This window comes from Xiphophorus maculatus, chromosome 7 (genome assembly GCF_002775205.1).
Source record: "Xiphophorus maculatus strain JP 163 A chromosome 7, X_maculatus-5.0-male, whole genome shotgun sequence".
Taxonomy (NCBI): Eukaryota; Metazoa; Chordata; class Actinopteri; order Cyprinodontiformes; family Poeciliidae; genus Xiphophorus; species Xiphophorus maculatus.
The window spans coordinates 3,591,822-3,606,195 of NC_036449.1; the positions used below are offsets into that span (position 1 = coordinate 3,591,822).

The 14,374-nt window shown below is 39.6% G+C and overlaps 1 protein-coding gene across 1 annotated transcript in view; it reads left to right on the forward strand.

Annotated features, from left to right (window-relative positions):
• vwa8 (von Willebrand factor A domain containing 8) overlaps positions 1 to 14,374 on the forward strand; it is a 71,251-nt gene that overhangs the window by 34,390 nt on the left and 22,487 nt on the right. Inside the window, exons 27-37 of the mRNA XM_014470522.2 lie at positions 1,448 to 1,556; positions 2,832 to 2,970; positions 3,982 to 4,169; positions 10,741 to 10,860; positions 10,998 to 11,062; positions 11,522 to 11,647; positions 11,727 to 11,836; positions 11,913 to 12,064; positions 12,724 to 12,928; positions 13,017 to 13,098; positions 14,003 to 14,207. Of these exons, the coding sequence (XP_014326008.2) occupies positions 1,448 to 1,556; positions 2,832 to 2,970; positions 3,982 to 4,169; positions 10,741 to 10,860; positions 10,998 to 11,062; positions 11,522 to 11,647; positions 11,727 to 11,836; positions 11,913 to 12,064; positions 12,724 to 12,928; positions 13,017 to 13,098; positions 14,003 to 14,207 (1,501 nt within the window). The remainder of the gene's footprint in view (positions 1 to 1,447; positions 1,557 to 2,831; positions 2,971 to 3,981; positions 4,170 to 10,740; positions 10,861 to 10,997; positions 11,063 to 11,521; positions 11,648 to 11,726; positions 11,837 to 11,912; positions 12,065 to 12,723; positions 12,929 to 13,016; positions 13,099 to 14,002; positions 14,208 to 14,374) is intronic.

A 14,374-nucleotide genomic window follows, 5' to 3' on the forward strand; every position in this document is an offset into this window, starting at 1 on the left:
TCAGTTTTGAAAGAAAAACAACATAATGAGCAGAACAGAAACAAGTATTTTCCTTGAACGACAATAACCCAATATTTAGATTGGGATTTGCAACTTGAGGCTCTTTGTTGTGGCTCTTAGATTTACCCAAATAACTAAGCAATGCTTTAAAATTTAAACATAATTATTCTATGAATGACAGTTTTAGCTGTTTTTTCCCCCAGACATTTTCATGCAATTTGTAAGCAAAACATTTTTCCCAAGAATGATGCTAATTCCAAAGATGCACCGATCTGATATTAATATCAGTATTGATCCAGATATTTTTTTAAAATACTAAAGCTCAGATATTGGCATCGGTATCAGAAGTGAAACAAGTGGATCAGTGCATCAATAATTAATACTATAAAGAACAACCTTTTTTTTTAATCAGTAAGGTGCAAACTGCTGACTGTTTTTTACATCATAATTTGCAAAAATGTAATTTTCTATTGAAGAAAATGCACTAAATCTAAAAAAAAATTTACAACTGATCTTTATTTCAAAAAATTCAACTTAAATCTTATCATATGTCTTATAAAAGCGAGCTGTTTAATTTCCACAAGTTTTGTTGCTTTTATGGCTATTAGCAACTTTTGATTAGCTTGATCAAAAGCCAAAATGGCCGTCAGGGCAGTAGAGGTCACTGACCCCTAATCTGGATGATGTTTGCTGCCGTTTCTGTTATCCAATCCCCCTTTCTTTGCTCCATCTTGAACAGTTTATGTCAGCCGTGGCCTCCGCTCACATCTTGTGTACATAAAGGCAAATATTTTGTCTCCTGATTTCCAATTTTGGACATGGAAAACATGAAACGGCTCGTCGTGCCCGTCTCGCTGCCTTTCTATTCATAGATTTATTTACGGTGGTCGGAACCCTCCTTCCTCTCGAGTCCACCTCCCCTCCTCTCCACCAACACACACCAACCCCTCCCCAATTTCTTTGGAATGTGTGTGTTTTGTGGTCAGGATGCATCTTTTCACCCCACCTGCAGCCAATAAGCCCCTGTGGCCGCGCTCCAGTAATGACTCATGGGAAAACCAGTAAACATCTGCTCAGACATGACTGAGCACATGAGGATATTTGTTCTGCATATATTGGCTTTTCCATCCCCAGGGAACGCGGGCGGGGATTAAAAGACGAGCGTGTGTTTTCTAGGAGCCCCCGTCCCAGCAGAGTAAAGCTGTCATCTGATATCATTTTGCGGCTCCTGCTTTGAGCCCTCGAAGGCCAGAAGTTTGTTTTTCATTTTATGTGGGCATCAAAAGCAGTTCAACCCATAATTATCCAAGATGAAAAATCAGAACACAGCAATTTGTGCGCACATGTAGGAGCTCTTTGTTTTAATCCCCTAGGAAATGACTTTTTGTGTGTGTGTGTGTGTGTGTGTGCGTGTGTGTGTCCGGCCTGACTCGATTATTGTCTTCAGGTTGCCGCTGCCGGAAGTCAGGATGACGGGATACTGGACGTTAAACCAAGGTGGCAACGCTCGCCGCAAGCTGCTCTGTCCCACTGAGACACGCCCCATAGATGTCAAGGTACATACGTAAAGCCCGTCACAATAAGCAATTCATCAATTAATCGTATGATAAATTAAAATGAACACAATCATTTTCATTTGGACAACAAACGTTAAAGAGACGCTCCCCTTTAATGTCATTGAAAAGTCGCCATTTTGAGAAAAACTCAACGATTTGCTTGTTTTCCCTGACTGGTTATTATGTTTTGACATTTTGGTTACCAAGACTTCATAATCCATTTGAATTAAGGCTGTTTCCGTTATTTTATTTATTTTTGGATATTTCTAATGTTTTCAGGTTCCAGTGTTACATGAAATGAACGTTTCTTGATCTATGATTAGGTATACTTGCATTAACACGCTATTATTATTATATTAGTTGAATATGGTCTCAAAATAAGAATATTATTGTTATTGCAATCATTTCTGTGACAATTTATATTCCCTCAAAATGTGTTATTGTGACAGGCCTGGATATACACACAGCATATGGGACCAGACGGAAGGAAAACATGAAGTCAACTTTGCTTTTTATTATTTTGATGTGCACAAATAATGATCAAAATATTTACCCCATAAATTCATCCACTGTTTCCCACATGATGGGACATCTCAAGTTGTGTTAAAGTGCAATATTTCTTGCTAGTCATCTGAGAAAGTGAGTGAATCCTTTTATAGAGATTTGTTACAAGTAGAGTAAAATATTTAATGATTAAGGCTTACAAGTGAAGAAAAGCCAAAATAAGAATATCACATTAGATCAAAGCATGTTCCTGTTTCACAACGGACTAGTCAAAGTAAAACACAATGGAGTACATATGAAGAGACTTGGAAAATGATGTTTCCTGACGCTCCACATCCAATCTAACTGTGCTCAAGCTGTCTGTGTTTGCAGTTTAACACACCTGGTTTCCAATGAAGTGGTTCTAAGATTTATTCATCCCGGAGAACTACACGCCACACTTTTCAGATTCTTATTAGCCAGGCTATTGCAACTTCTATCGAGTAAAAAATAAAGAACTGAATCGACTTACTTTCTCAACTTTGAAACACTTGCCAGCAGAAAGTTTTTTTTTTCATACAAACTTTTGTTTTTCCTTCAGCTTTTCATTTTTGCCTGTAATCAGAGCCATAGTTCCCATGGTGACAAAGACAGAAATACATTTGCTAATGCAGTCATCTCTGCACAAACAACAAATTTCAAGTCTGACTTGTAGAAAAGAAACTTTATCTGAAGCATTAAACACCAGCGATGCTGTCATCAGCGTGTGTGTGTGTGTTTACGTGCTTCCAGGGCCCGGCGTTCCTGCGAGTCCAGAATTATCCCAGCAGTCGGCAGGAAAGCAGGACTCTGAGTTTCAGCGAGGAGAAGGCCCACTGGCAGATTCCCATGAGTGAAGTGAACATCATCTGCGACGTGGTCAGCTCAGACGGTACTGAGCGTTTAATTCCGCATTCACACACACACAACTAACAAGTCTCAAGTAATAAGTTTTCATTTTATTTCACTCAATTTCTGAAGTAAAAGCCAGAAATTCCCTTTATTGTTACAAAGAAGATACAAAGAAGTCCACTCCTCTGTTGAAATGTCAGGTTTTAAAAATAACACAATAATAATAAATTCTGAATTTTTCCTGCCTGGTACAGGAATCAACAACTTTTCCATCCTGAGAGCCATTTCTGACTTTGCTCCAGCTAAACAAAAGATTTTAGCTTAAAAAAACGAATGCATGAATAAATTCTCTCCTAACTCAAAAGTTTAAAGCTGAGTTGGCCTTTTTTTGATGAAAGAAAAACTTTTTTTAAATAAAAAAAGACATCATCACACTTTTACACAAAAGGAATGAGCAATTTCTTTTCAAGAAAAGGTCACTTTTTTGTCTATATTTATTACAGCTTTTTTTTTTAAATATGTACATCTCCTCCAGCCCCCAAGAGATCTGTTTGTTTTTAGTTCTGTATTTCAGGGTATATCCATAACAAATAGTCATCATAATATTTATTTTTATGATAAATGTTTACTGTAAATTACACTGCTTTTAGGTCATGTATGTTGTTATGCATATTAATTGTAGGTTTTTAATCCCTTCCATCAACCTGCTAAGGGACTACAGATGAAAATTAGCCTCTCTGGCTAAATTTATGATACTTAAGTGATGTATTTATGTTGTTAATATTTATTGTCGTCTTAATGAAAAAGAAGTTAATCTAAAATCTCAGATTAAAGGTACTTACAGTTTAATCTGATGTCATTTTTTTGCCTTCCTGACATTTTAGCAGGCCTGACCACACTTTTAAATCCACTGAGCTACAGAAGAAACAACCTGGACATTTTATGACCTTTCATTTGCTGTCTGAACAAAAACTTGATGAAGTGATGGAAGGATTTAAAGGTGTTTCCACAGAGCTCCAGTGTGACATCGCCACTGCTCGTGTTTTTGCAGATACGCTGTACGTGGCCATGTGTAACCCTGTGACCCTGTACTCCATGAAGGAGCGTGGGGACAAGATTCAGTGCATGGAGCTCTATGACGTCTTCCCCAGGACCATCAGCGGCGTCTGGCAGCCGTTCGTCACCGTGGCGCCGCTCGGGAGCCCCCTTGATGGACAAGTGGTGCTGCACGAGGAACAGGTACACATTCGCAATCTAAGTAGAGATGATGAGTTAATCTAAAGCTGAGCAATCTTATCGATCCATTAACGATTGATTGATAAGCAGCAATTTTCTTAAAAACCTGAGTTTTCTCTTGTATCCAATCTTTCCATAATATGAAGGGCTAAAATGTTCTGAATTAAAAATAAAAAATAAAACATCTTAACATTGTTGTCTGTCAGCTGTATCAATACAGCTGACAGACAACAACTGATTCTGTTTACTGAATCAGTGCAGTTGTGGTTTTCTCTCATTATTAAACACTTCTAAAACATACGACGACAAATAAGATGAAAAGAATAAAGTGTGTGACGTGCTGTCTGTGGTCGCTCTCAAAAGAACGTTAAAATTTCGCTTCATGATGTGCAGCCCTCAAAAGTCTACGGTGCTTATTGGCGTCTTTCTGTCGTGTTACAATCTTTCTGCGTTGTGTCCTTTTGTCATCACATCCTCACCATCGTAGCACATACATGTCATTCTTCAATTAGAAGTTGCCGCCCACTGACTTCTTCTGTTTTGACCGTTTCTCTTTCGTATTCTGGCTCCGCCATCTTTAATTCTGTACCACTACCTAACTTCGCTTCAGGAAGACAAGCGGCGCCATCTGCTGGATGTTGACCAAAAAACAACACTAAGCAGACTTTACCAGTTAATCAATTTGAACTATCCATCCATCCATTCATTCATTCATTCATTCATTTTCTTACACCCTTATCCTAGTGGGGTCAGGAGGGGTGCTGGTCTTTCTCCAGCGGGTGAGATGCGGGGTCGCCCTGGACGGGTCGACAGTCCATCGCAGGGCAACACAGAGACAGACAGGACACACAACCATACACACACACACCTAGGAAGAATTTAGAGAAATCAATTAACCAATTAGCCGTAGTACCTGGAGAGAACCCACACATTCTCACGGAGAACATGCAAACTAAATGCAGAATGAACCCGGGCCGGGAATCGAACCCAGGACCTTCTTGCTGCAAGGCAACAGTGCTACCAATTGTGCAGCCCAGATTTTAATTTGAACTTAATAAATCATTAATCGACAATTAATCATAAGTTTTATTGTTTAACACAAAGTTATATACACTGGTATGATTCAGCAATCACAGAAGAGACGAGATGGTGTTTGATCTCGAAACACATTCCTTCACAGTAAATATTTCATTCTGAGGAGTTGGGTTTTTTTTTTAAGTGTATTTATCTCCACACCATGTAATGTATGCTCTTTAGTTTGTCTATGTCCATTTAAAGAGAAGATGGAGCCATGCTGGGATTTCTCAGCAGCTCCCCCACTTGGCTTGTTAACACTGTGGAGATCGGAGCTTGACCTCGCGCAGTCAGCAGTGTGGCGTTTTTAGGTTTTTTCCCCGCTATGGTCAGAGTAATTCCAAGTGCTTGTCATCAAACAACAAATAATGAATCATACAGGACCGCTGGAATTCCCAAAGGGAGAATGATTGCTGATGTTTTAACCACAGAGCGTCATGAATCCATTCTGGGTGAATGGTAGTGAAAACAAAAAGGTAGTGGGTCTTATTTATTTATACTTCTAAAATAACAGATGGCCTAAATAGAACAGCTTTTAATAAAATGGTGAACACTGAAGAGGGACAGAGCTTTTAAAAGTACTTCTGTACTATTAAATTACCTACAAATCTGGAGGAATCAGGAGGAACGGACCAGAACTCCAGCAAACCTGTGGAAGGAAACCCAAAAGTCATCCAGTTCAAAGGCAATGCTAGCAAATACTGAGTAGATGTAGATCTAGCATGTACACTTCTAAATTTGAAGACATTCATAAATAAATTTCTGAGATATTTTTCTCTCGTTATTATGGTGTTTATTTAATAGAAATCTTTTTTGTGATTCTAACTGACCTGAAACATAAGAGGTTTGGTCTGATTTAACTTCAGACAGTCAGACAGAAAAGGTGTTTGTGACTTTTTAATGCGTATGTAAACTTCTGGTGTCAACTTTCAAAGCAACGTCATAAAAAATTCCACTCTTGCAGTTTATTGCTAGGATTTATACCAGCTTCCAAATCGTGAATATGAAAATAAACATTGTAAACATTTGAAATCTTAAATAAAATCATTCTTTTTCACTTGATGCTTTCGGTAGACAATGGGTTCATATGTATGAGGGACGTCGGTGTGACATCTTCATATGTTGTGCTTTCGAAAACATTTGGATTCATATTTCACAAATTGACCTAAAACCCATGAGACTTCTTGAAATGTGGGGCTGGAAAAGCATGAATCAGTGAAATGTTTTGCTCGTGATTTCCAGATAAAATCTTAAATTCTGGCAGGTCATGCTTACTTTGACACACCAAACTACAGAGGCGCGTTACATCAGAATTGGAAGATGTGTTCGTAAGTCATTTCTCTGCTGTTTCTCATGACATATTTGTACAATTACAACCACAGTCTCTTCAGGACAAAGTTCATCTGTTGTATTTTGACTTTCTTTTTTTTATCTATGGCAAGACAACCTCGGATACCTCAGAGTTTAAAAATAGCTGCGCACAAGACTGTTTCTTAAAACGGCCAGCGGTTGGCGGTTGTATGTTGATGGACGTCTTTTCGCCCCGCGGGACCCGGACCTAGGAGGACGCCGTGCAAGACGAGAACAATGCTAGTTAGGTTTGTCCGGCAACCAGAACCGCTTTGCACAGCTGCTGCACATTAGGCAAGAGGAGAACTTCTAAAAATACAGTTGTGACGGATCGGGTTTCGTCTGTCTAAAAATGAGGAGGCCCAGACGAGAGGAGGTTCATTCACAGGTCGTTGTCCTCGCAAGCGTGGATAGAAGCGGTTTCACGCATGAATGTGTGTGTGAAATGAACCTTTAAAGGTTTCATTCAGAGTAAACGTTCACTGACGTCATTTGTCCGGACTGGATCTGAGTCGGAACACGTTGACCTGTCGGGAGTTCATCTGACTTGAAGAGGGTTCCTCTAATGGGAATATATGTTTAGAATCAGGAAATGGGGTTTACCAATCCTTATGCAGCTTTGATTGTGTGTATGTGAATGTGTGTGTGTGTGTGTGTGTGTTTGAGGAATGGGAGGCCATAAGGAAACCATTAGTGTGAATCCGGGTATCAGGGGCCGGGGACAGCTCCCCTGTGGCTCCGACTCATAAAGCTCAATTGAAGATGAATCCTTTTGCGTCACAAAGCCTTCAGCGCGGTTCATCCGAGACACACGCACGGAAACGGAAAGGTCTCGCACACAAGCGCGGACCCCATGCGGACAGCGTGCCTCTGCAGGAGCCGGCTCTCCCTGAAGAGGACTGCCCTCTGCTGGCTGCTGGGGGCTGGATAAATATTTTAAATGGAGGGATTAGCTTGTAGTGCTGTGCTGCAGTATTTGGGCCAGGGGCGCTGCCAGGAATCTTGGGCCCCCTGACAAAAAATTCGATTGGGCCCCCCCTGCACAGCTGCTGTTACAATTTTTTGAATCTTTTTGACCCATAAAAAGCGTCACAGTTTTAAAGGCTTGCAACTTGCTTTCTTTGGTTCAATACCGATACTAGCACAACATTTACTGCTCATGAATTTTACAGCCAACTGTCCACATACAGTATGCAAGTAGGTTGCTTACATTTTTTCTGTTAGTTTTAGATTACTGAAATATCTCTCCATAAGCAACATGCAAAATGTACATGAAGCAGTTCAGACTTTTCAAGAAATGCTATGTAGTTACATTTTATTCCAGCTGCAGTATAGAACTTTAATAAAAAATATGTTTTCTCCATATTTGTAAAAGCTGTCACCATGCCGTGGCAGTTTATGAGACATAATCTGTGAAAACAATCAATCTCCTTCACCTCCTCCCTGAGCTGCTATTGCTGGCTAAAGTAATGCAACGTTCCGACCAAAACAACCAATCAGAACCAGGAGGAGGGTCTTAGTGCTGTCAATCAACTTCATTCATTCAGAAACAACATATCATTACAGGAAAAATGTTAATCTGTCAATGGTAGCTATGCTAACTAGACTAAGCATTTACAACAGGCTTTGCTAGCTGCAGCATAGCACAGAGCGAGGGGGAGGAAGGATGAGCAGCACCACATGAGATTGTGATTGACAGCACTAAAACTCTCCTGCCACTGACTGGTTGTTCCTAGATAGCACTGGGAGAAGGCAGAGGAAATAGATTTTTCACAGATTATCTCTCATACCAAACTATCACAACATAATGACTGTTTTAACAAATATGTGAAAGAATATTTTTAATTATAAAAGTTACATACTGCAGTTTTAATTTCACTTGGGAGATGACAGTGGATTAGAGCTGCTGCTGACTGACACATCTGTAAAGTGGTAAAAGGTACAGGGACAGGTTAAACATATGAATATCTTGTTTTTTTTTTCCTTAATTCATTAAATGCTAGTGAAAAGGAGGCAAACAGTCTGTAGCTAAGCCAACTATGCTGAATGGTTGATGATGGCACACCATCATTCCTCTGTGAAGAGAGGAGAATCTCTCTTGGAGAAAAAACTCTTGCCTTTTTCTCTCTTTCCCTCTCTCTCTTTTTTTTTAAAAAAAACTTGATTTTATAATTTTTGTTAGTAGCATAGTAACTGTTTTCCACTGACTACTGCTGAACACCGTCACCGTCAAGCGCTCCAAGCAGGAACGAACCATTTCATGCAGATCCAGGGGGGTTCAGGGCAAATATGGGTGTGTATTTTTTGGTCTGGGAGTGGGAACATAAAATTTTTACTGCTAAAAACAATCTTCAAAAATACAATATGATTAATTTTGTAATTGACAGGGCCCCAATTTTTTATTTTTATTTTTATGAACAAAAAAATGTATAAATAAATTGTGGAAGGCCCCCTGTTGGTCAGGGGCCCTTAGAATTGTCATAACTTTACCCCCCTATACTGTGCCCCTGATTTGGGCTAATGTAGATATAAAAAAGGAGTACATTTCATTCAAACAACTTGGAAATTTATAAGTTTCAGAAATTTTCTATTTTTTTTCTAGAAAATTTCAGAATTTTTTGAGCAATTTTTAGATTTTTCAAATTCAGAAATTCCTGAGAAATTTCTTAGATCAATCTAAAAATTTCAGAGTTTTTTTTCTGGAAAATGTTAAACTTTTCAAGCTCTGAAATGTCCTTGATTTTTTTCCTACAAAGTTTCTGGGATTAATCTCAATTTCTGAATTCGTTGGCTGAAATGTACTCCTTTCTTTTCTGTCTAAAATGGCCCTAATACGCCGTCATAAATTTGCTCATGCACTGCAACTAATTATTATTTTAGAAATTGATTATTCTATCAGTTATTTGGACCATTAACTGGACAAGGAAAATGGCACAGTCTGCAGATTTTTCATTTACAACTTAATTATTTTTTTATACAATATTTGAAATGCCTAAACAAACAATTCAGATAATTTTTTAAACAAGAAAATAAACATTTTTCTGCCTAAATGCAAAAACACGGCATTCCTTTCGTGCATCCTTAATCATTTGCAGATCAAAGCTGCCGATTTGTCACAGATAAAAAAATAAAAATCCTGGTCTGACAAACCAAAGCGTTCCTCCCACTGGAGTCCCAGCTGTGCGCGGCGCGGCCCACCTCCTGAGCCAAGCCAGTTCTCTGCAGATATGTGGGCACAGAACTTGGACGCTGCACTGCATGTTCCATCCAAATCACATGCTGTCCATATGATTGCAAAAAAACAATAGTCTGAACCAAAATAGTCTGAACAACCAAACACACTCTCATCTGAGCACTCTGAAGCATCAAGCGGAATGCTGAAATATATGCAAAAAATTTAGTATTTAGAGTAAATAACTGTTTTCATACTTTCTTGGAGCGAAATGTTAGAAGTGTATTTGCAAAATAATACGCTAATCTGCCCAGGTTTTTCTCTTACTAGATCAGGTTAAAGGTGCACTTTGTAACTTTAATTAAAAAATTAGATTTTTTTTTTTTTTTTTACATATTTGTCGTCATGTGGAAACAGTATGTTATCAGACAGATAATCTGTAAAAAAAAAAAATAGAGAAAATTAAATCAATCTCTTGAGCTACTATTGTCATATGAAAGAAATGCACCACTCCCAGTCAAAATCAATCAGTCAGAGCCACAAGGCGGGTCTTAGTGCTGTCAATCAATCTCATGGGCACGCCGCTAAATGTGCTAATGGCTAATTAGAAACAATGTACCGTTACGTGGTCATGCTAACTAACCCGATGCTAACAACCGGCTATGCTAGCTGCAGTGTAGCAAAGAGCAAAGGGGTGATTGACAGGGCTAAGTCCCGCCTCCTTGCTCTGATTGGTTGCTTTTAGATAGCAAACGTATCGGTATCATAGCACACTGTCGTAACATGGTGACAGTTTCAACAAATATGTAAAAAATGCATTTTTTCTAAAAGTTACAAACTGTAGCTTTAAAAGATCCCCCTTTATTTGACAGATGTTATCACTTACATGTTATGCTACATCTTATTTAAAGCGTAGTTGTTTCGCTGCTGTTTTAATGTGTGTCTCTGTCCGACCCGTCTCTCCCTGTGCCATGTCAGAGTAACACAGTGCTCCATTTGGACCTGGTGACTGGGGCCGTGCGGAGGCTCATGCTGTCTCCAGGCGGGGACCAGACTCCCTCCAGAGCCTCCCACTGGTGGAGCAGCAAAGAACAACAGGTCAGAGGTTTCACAGTCTTCAGAGTTAGATATTAATGTTTGGCTCCCAAGCATCTCCTCTGTTCATTCACAATAATAAAGGAGTTTGGTATTCTGTTTGCTGAGATTTTACTTTCTACATGACTGTTTGTTTGCAGGGAGGCTATAAGATGTGTCGTGACTTTTCTAAGAAAAACTGGCTTCTCTTTTATAAGGAGGATGGGTAAGATGCTCAGATCCAAGCTAAACTGTCCACAACACTGATGGAAAATGTACTTTTTTAAGCTTTATATTTTATGTTATGTTTTTTCCTCATCAAAAACATTCCAGAAGTGTTGCTTTGATTCTTTCGTGCATGTTTGAGAAATCCTTTAATCTCCCATGGCAACCAATGCTCTCACCACCCGCTGCCTTTTCCACTCAGCTCCTTCAGACTAGTCAGCAGCAATTAGCAAACAGTGAAATGCTCCTAAAAACGTTGTAAGAGGCTCAATGGAGAAATGTGGTTACAGTGACTTCCTGAAGACGGAGTTTCAGAAAAAGCAGGAGTTTCTTAAAGAAACAATTTCAAGGCTTTAAAATGCAACGTTTTTTTAAGTTGCGTTTGATAGAAATAGGACAGTGTGCCTGAAAAATACATGACACCGCCCCTTTAATGGCCCCCTGGTGTTCGTACACCCAGAAACCAGCTGGAGGTGCTGGACGTGCTGGAGGGCCGGGTTCATGCCATCTCGCTCCCAATCAACTTGAAGGCAGTGTTCCTGGTTGCAGAGGACCGGTGGCTTCTGCTGGAGAGCAACACCAACAAGTAAGGGAACCATTTTAAATTCTCTTCTCACGTTCTTCAGGAACAAACTCCAAACGGCTTTTTTTCTGCACAACTTCAGGAAGTTCCTGCTGACCAAGCCCATGCACACGGCAGCTGAGGACTCTGGAGTGTGTCAGCTTCACAGCATCGGTGAGGACCCGGTCAGCTCTGGTCATGGAGCTGCTTCAGGTATGGGACACACAAAGTAAGAATATGTTTATTATTACCCTTCCTTCATGTTTGTTTTCCATTTTTTCCCCCTCAGCCGAGGTTATAGTACCCCAGATGCTGTCGAATGAGCAGCTGCCCAATGAGAACCTCAGTGCCGCTTTGGAGCAGAAGATCGTCTCCCCAAACCGGGTGCTGGCTGACACCAGCTGCTTTGCTCAGATCATCGTGGGCTTCCCAGACCTCATGGTGAGACATTAAAGTGTATCTAACCCCCAAATCAACGGTTCTTTTTCCCGATAAAACTGTCTAAATAGATTATTTAGAGTTCCATCTTTCTTTTTCTGCCCAAATTTTGAAATTTTTGTTTAAATAAGTTTAGTTCTTTTTTATTTGACCTAAAACTGTCTCAATGATGCCCCCCTTTCCTGAAACTGCACCTAAGCAGTTGAATTCTTCTATTTGTTTAAAACAGTACTATTTGTTACTTAGTAAATAAAAAGTTGTTAATCTTGCTAAGTAAGAAACGAGACAAGAAACTAGACCAAAGTCTAATTTCTTGTTCAAATATCTTAATACACTTGAAGTAAGACAAAACTAACTCATAGGTAACATTTAATTAAGATACAAGCTTGCTTAGAGTCAATAATTCTTTAATGTTGATGAAAATGTACTAGCTCCTCTGACAGATTATTTCACTTAAAACAAGACATTTTTACCATGTTACAAGTGAAATAATCTGCAACTGGAACTAGAAGGTTTTCACCAGGCTCCTGTATCTTGCTGAAAAGTTACTTATAAGTTAGCTATGTCTTATTTCAAATACTGAAAACAATCAAGAAACTTAACCAAGTAAGTAAATAATGTCAATAACTAACAGATGAGTGCTGATATGTTTTTTTTAACAGTCCCCTAATGAGGTGTACAGCTTTAAGAGGCCAGTCGACCTGTCGGCCATGAAAAGCAGTGACAGCGGCTCTCACGCGTTCTACAGGGGTGCGCTGCGGAGCGGCTCAGCCAAACGGGAGAACTGTGTCAGTCTGCTCTCAGCCAATCAGGTGGTCCGAGCCATCCCACCCACCAAGGCGCCCCTGAGGGACATCTACCCTAAAGGTCACAGTTCACATCGTATGGGCGATAATGAGCGAATGCATTCTGAGAATGTCGGAGTTTGTGAATACTCGCTTCCTCCGTCTTGCAGACGTTACTCCTCCAATGGCAGCAGCATACCTGGAGGTGACCGACCTGACCTCCAAGAAACTCAAATACATTCCGGTTCCAAGGTAAAATCAGCATAGATAGAGGTTGTGGGTTTTTTTTGGTTGATTTACTGAAAAAAAAAAGTAGGATCCTAGTTCTGCATCTTCTGCTGCCACCTTGTGGGGGAAAAGCATGATTACATGGAGGAGGATGACCTCCAGAGCTGTTTCTGTATGTTTACTAGTACATCAATAAAATTATTGAGAAGTTCACTCGTTTCAGTAATTCAATTCAAAAACTAAAACCCATATATAAATTAATTACATGGATGTATTTCTAGCCTTTAGTTCTGTTTGTTTGGATTATTGTAGCACAACTAATGGAAAACTAAAATTCAGTCAGAATTCAATCAGAAAATCACAATATAACAGGAGATTTCAACAAATTTATTTTTTAAATAAAGTTTGATAATAACATCTACAATCATGGGGAAGAATACTGCTACATGACAATGCACTGCAAAAACACAAAAATTTACCAAGTAATTTTGGTCTAGTTCTAGTCCAAATATCTTGGTACACTTGAAATTAAACAAAACTAACTTACAAAATATAGGAGCATGTTGAATTCCTTAATATTGATGAAAAAGCACTAGTTCCACCGGCAGATTATTTGATTTATAACATGGGAATTTAAATTAAATAATGTAGGACTAATTCTTTTTTCCTTTTTATAAGTCAAAGGAATATTGACTTAAAACATGCTCCTATTTCTTTCTGAAACGTATAAGTTAGTTTTGTCTTGTTTCTAGTTCACTAAGATATTTTAAAACCAGACCAAATTTACTTGGTGAGATTTTGCGTTTTTGCCGTGTGTACGTCAAATAAATCCAGTAAAACGTTCTTCGTGATATTTTTCGAACAGATCTATTTCATACATCCTGACCTGACTGACATCTTGAGGAAAGCCCTGTCTTGTGATTGGCAGGTCGATGACCGTGTCGCCGTACACCAACTGGTTGTCGAAGGTCTCAGACTGCGACGTGCTGCTGGCCGCTTTGGGTTCCGGAGGCGTGGTCACCGTGGACATGGGGGGCTACGTCCGGCTGTGGGAAACAGGCCTGGACGCCCTGCAGCGCTCTCTAATGGAGTGGAGGAACATGATCGGCTCGGAGGACGGCAGACCTATTCAGGTATGAGACCACATGGAGGGTGCAGTACCTCTCGGCACCACTGAGGGGCGGCGCTGTGCTGCTATAATCTTTATGTCTCTTTCCCATTCAGGATCTTTTCTTGCTCTTGCAGGATATTTTTTATTCATCTGAACATTCCTGATTTAATCAGCAGTGGAATGTTTTCC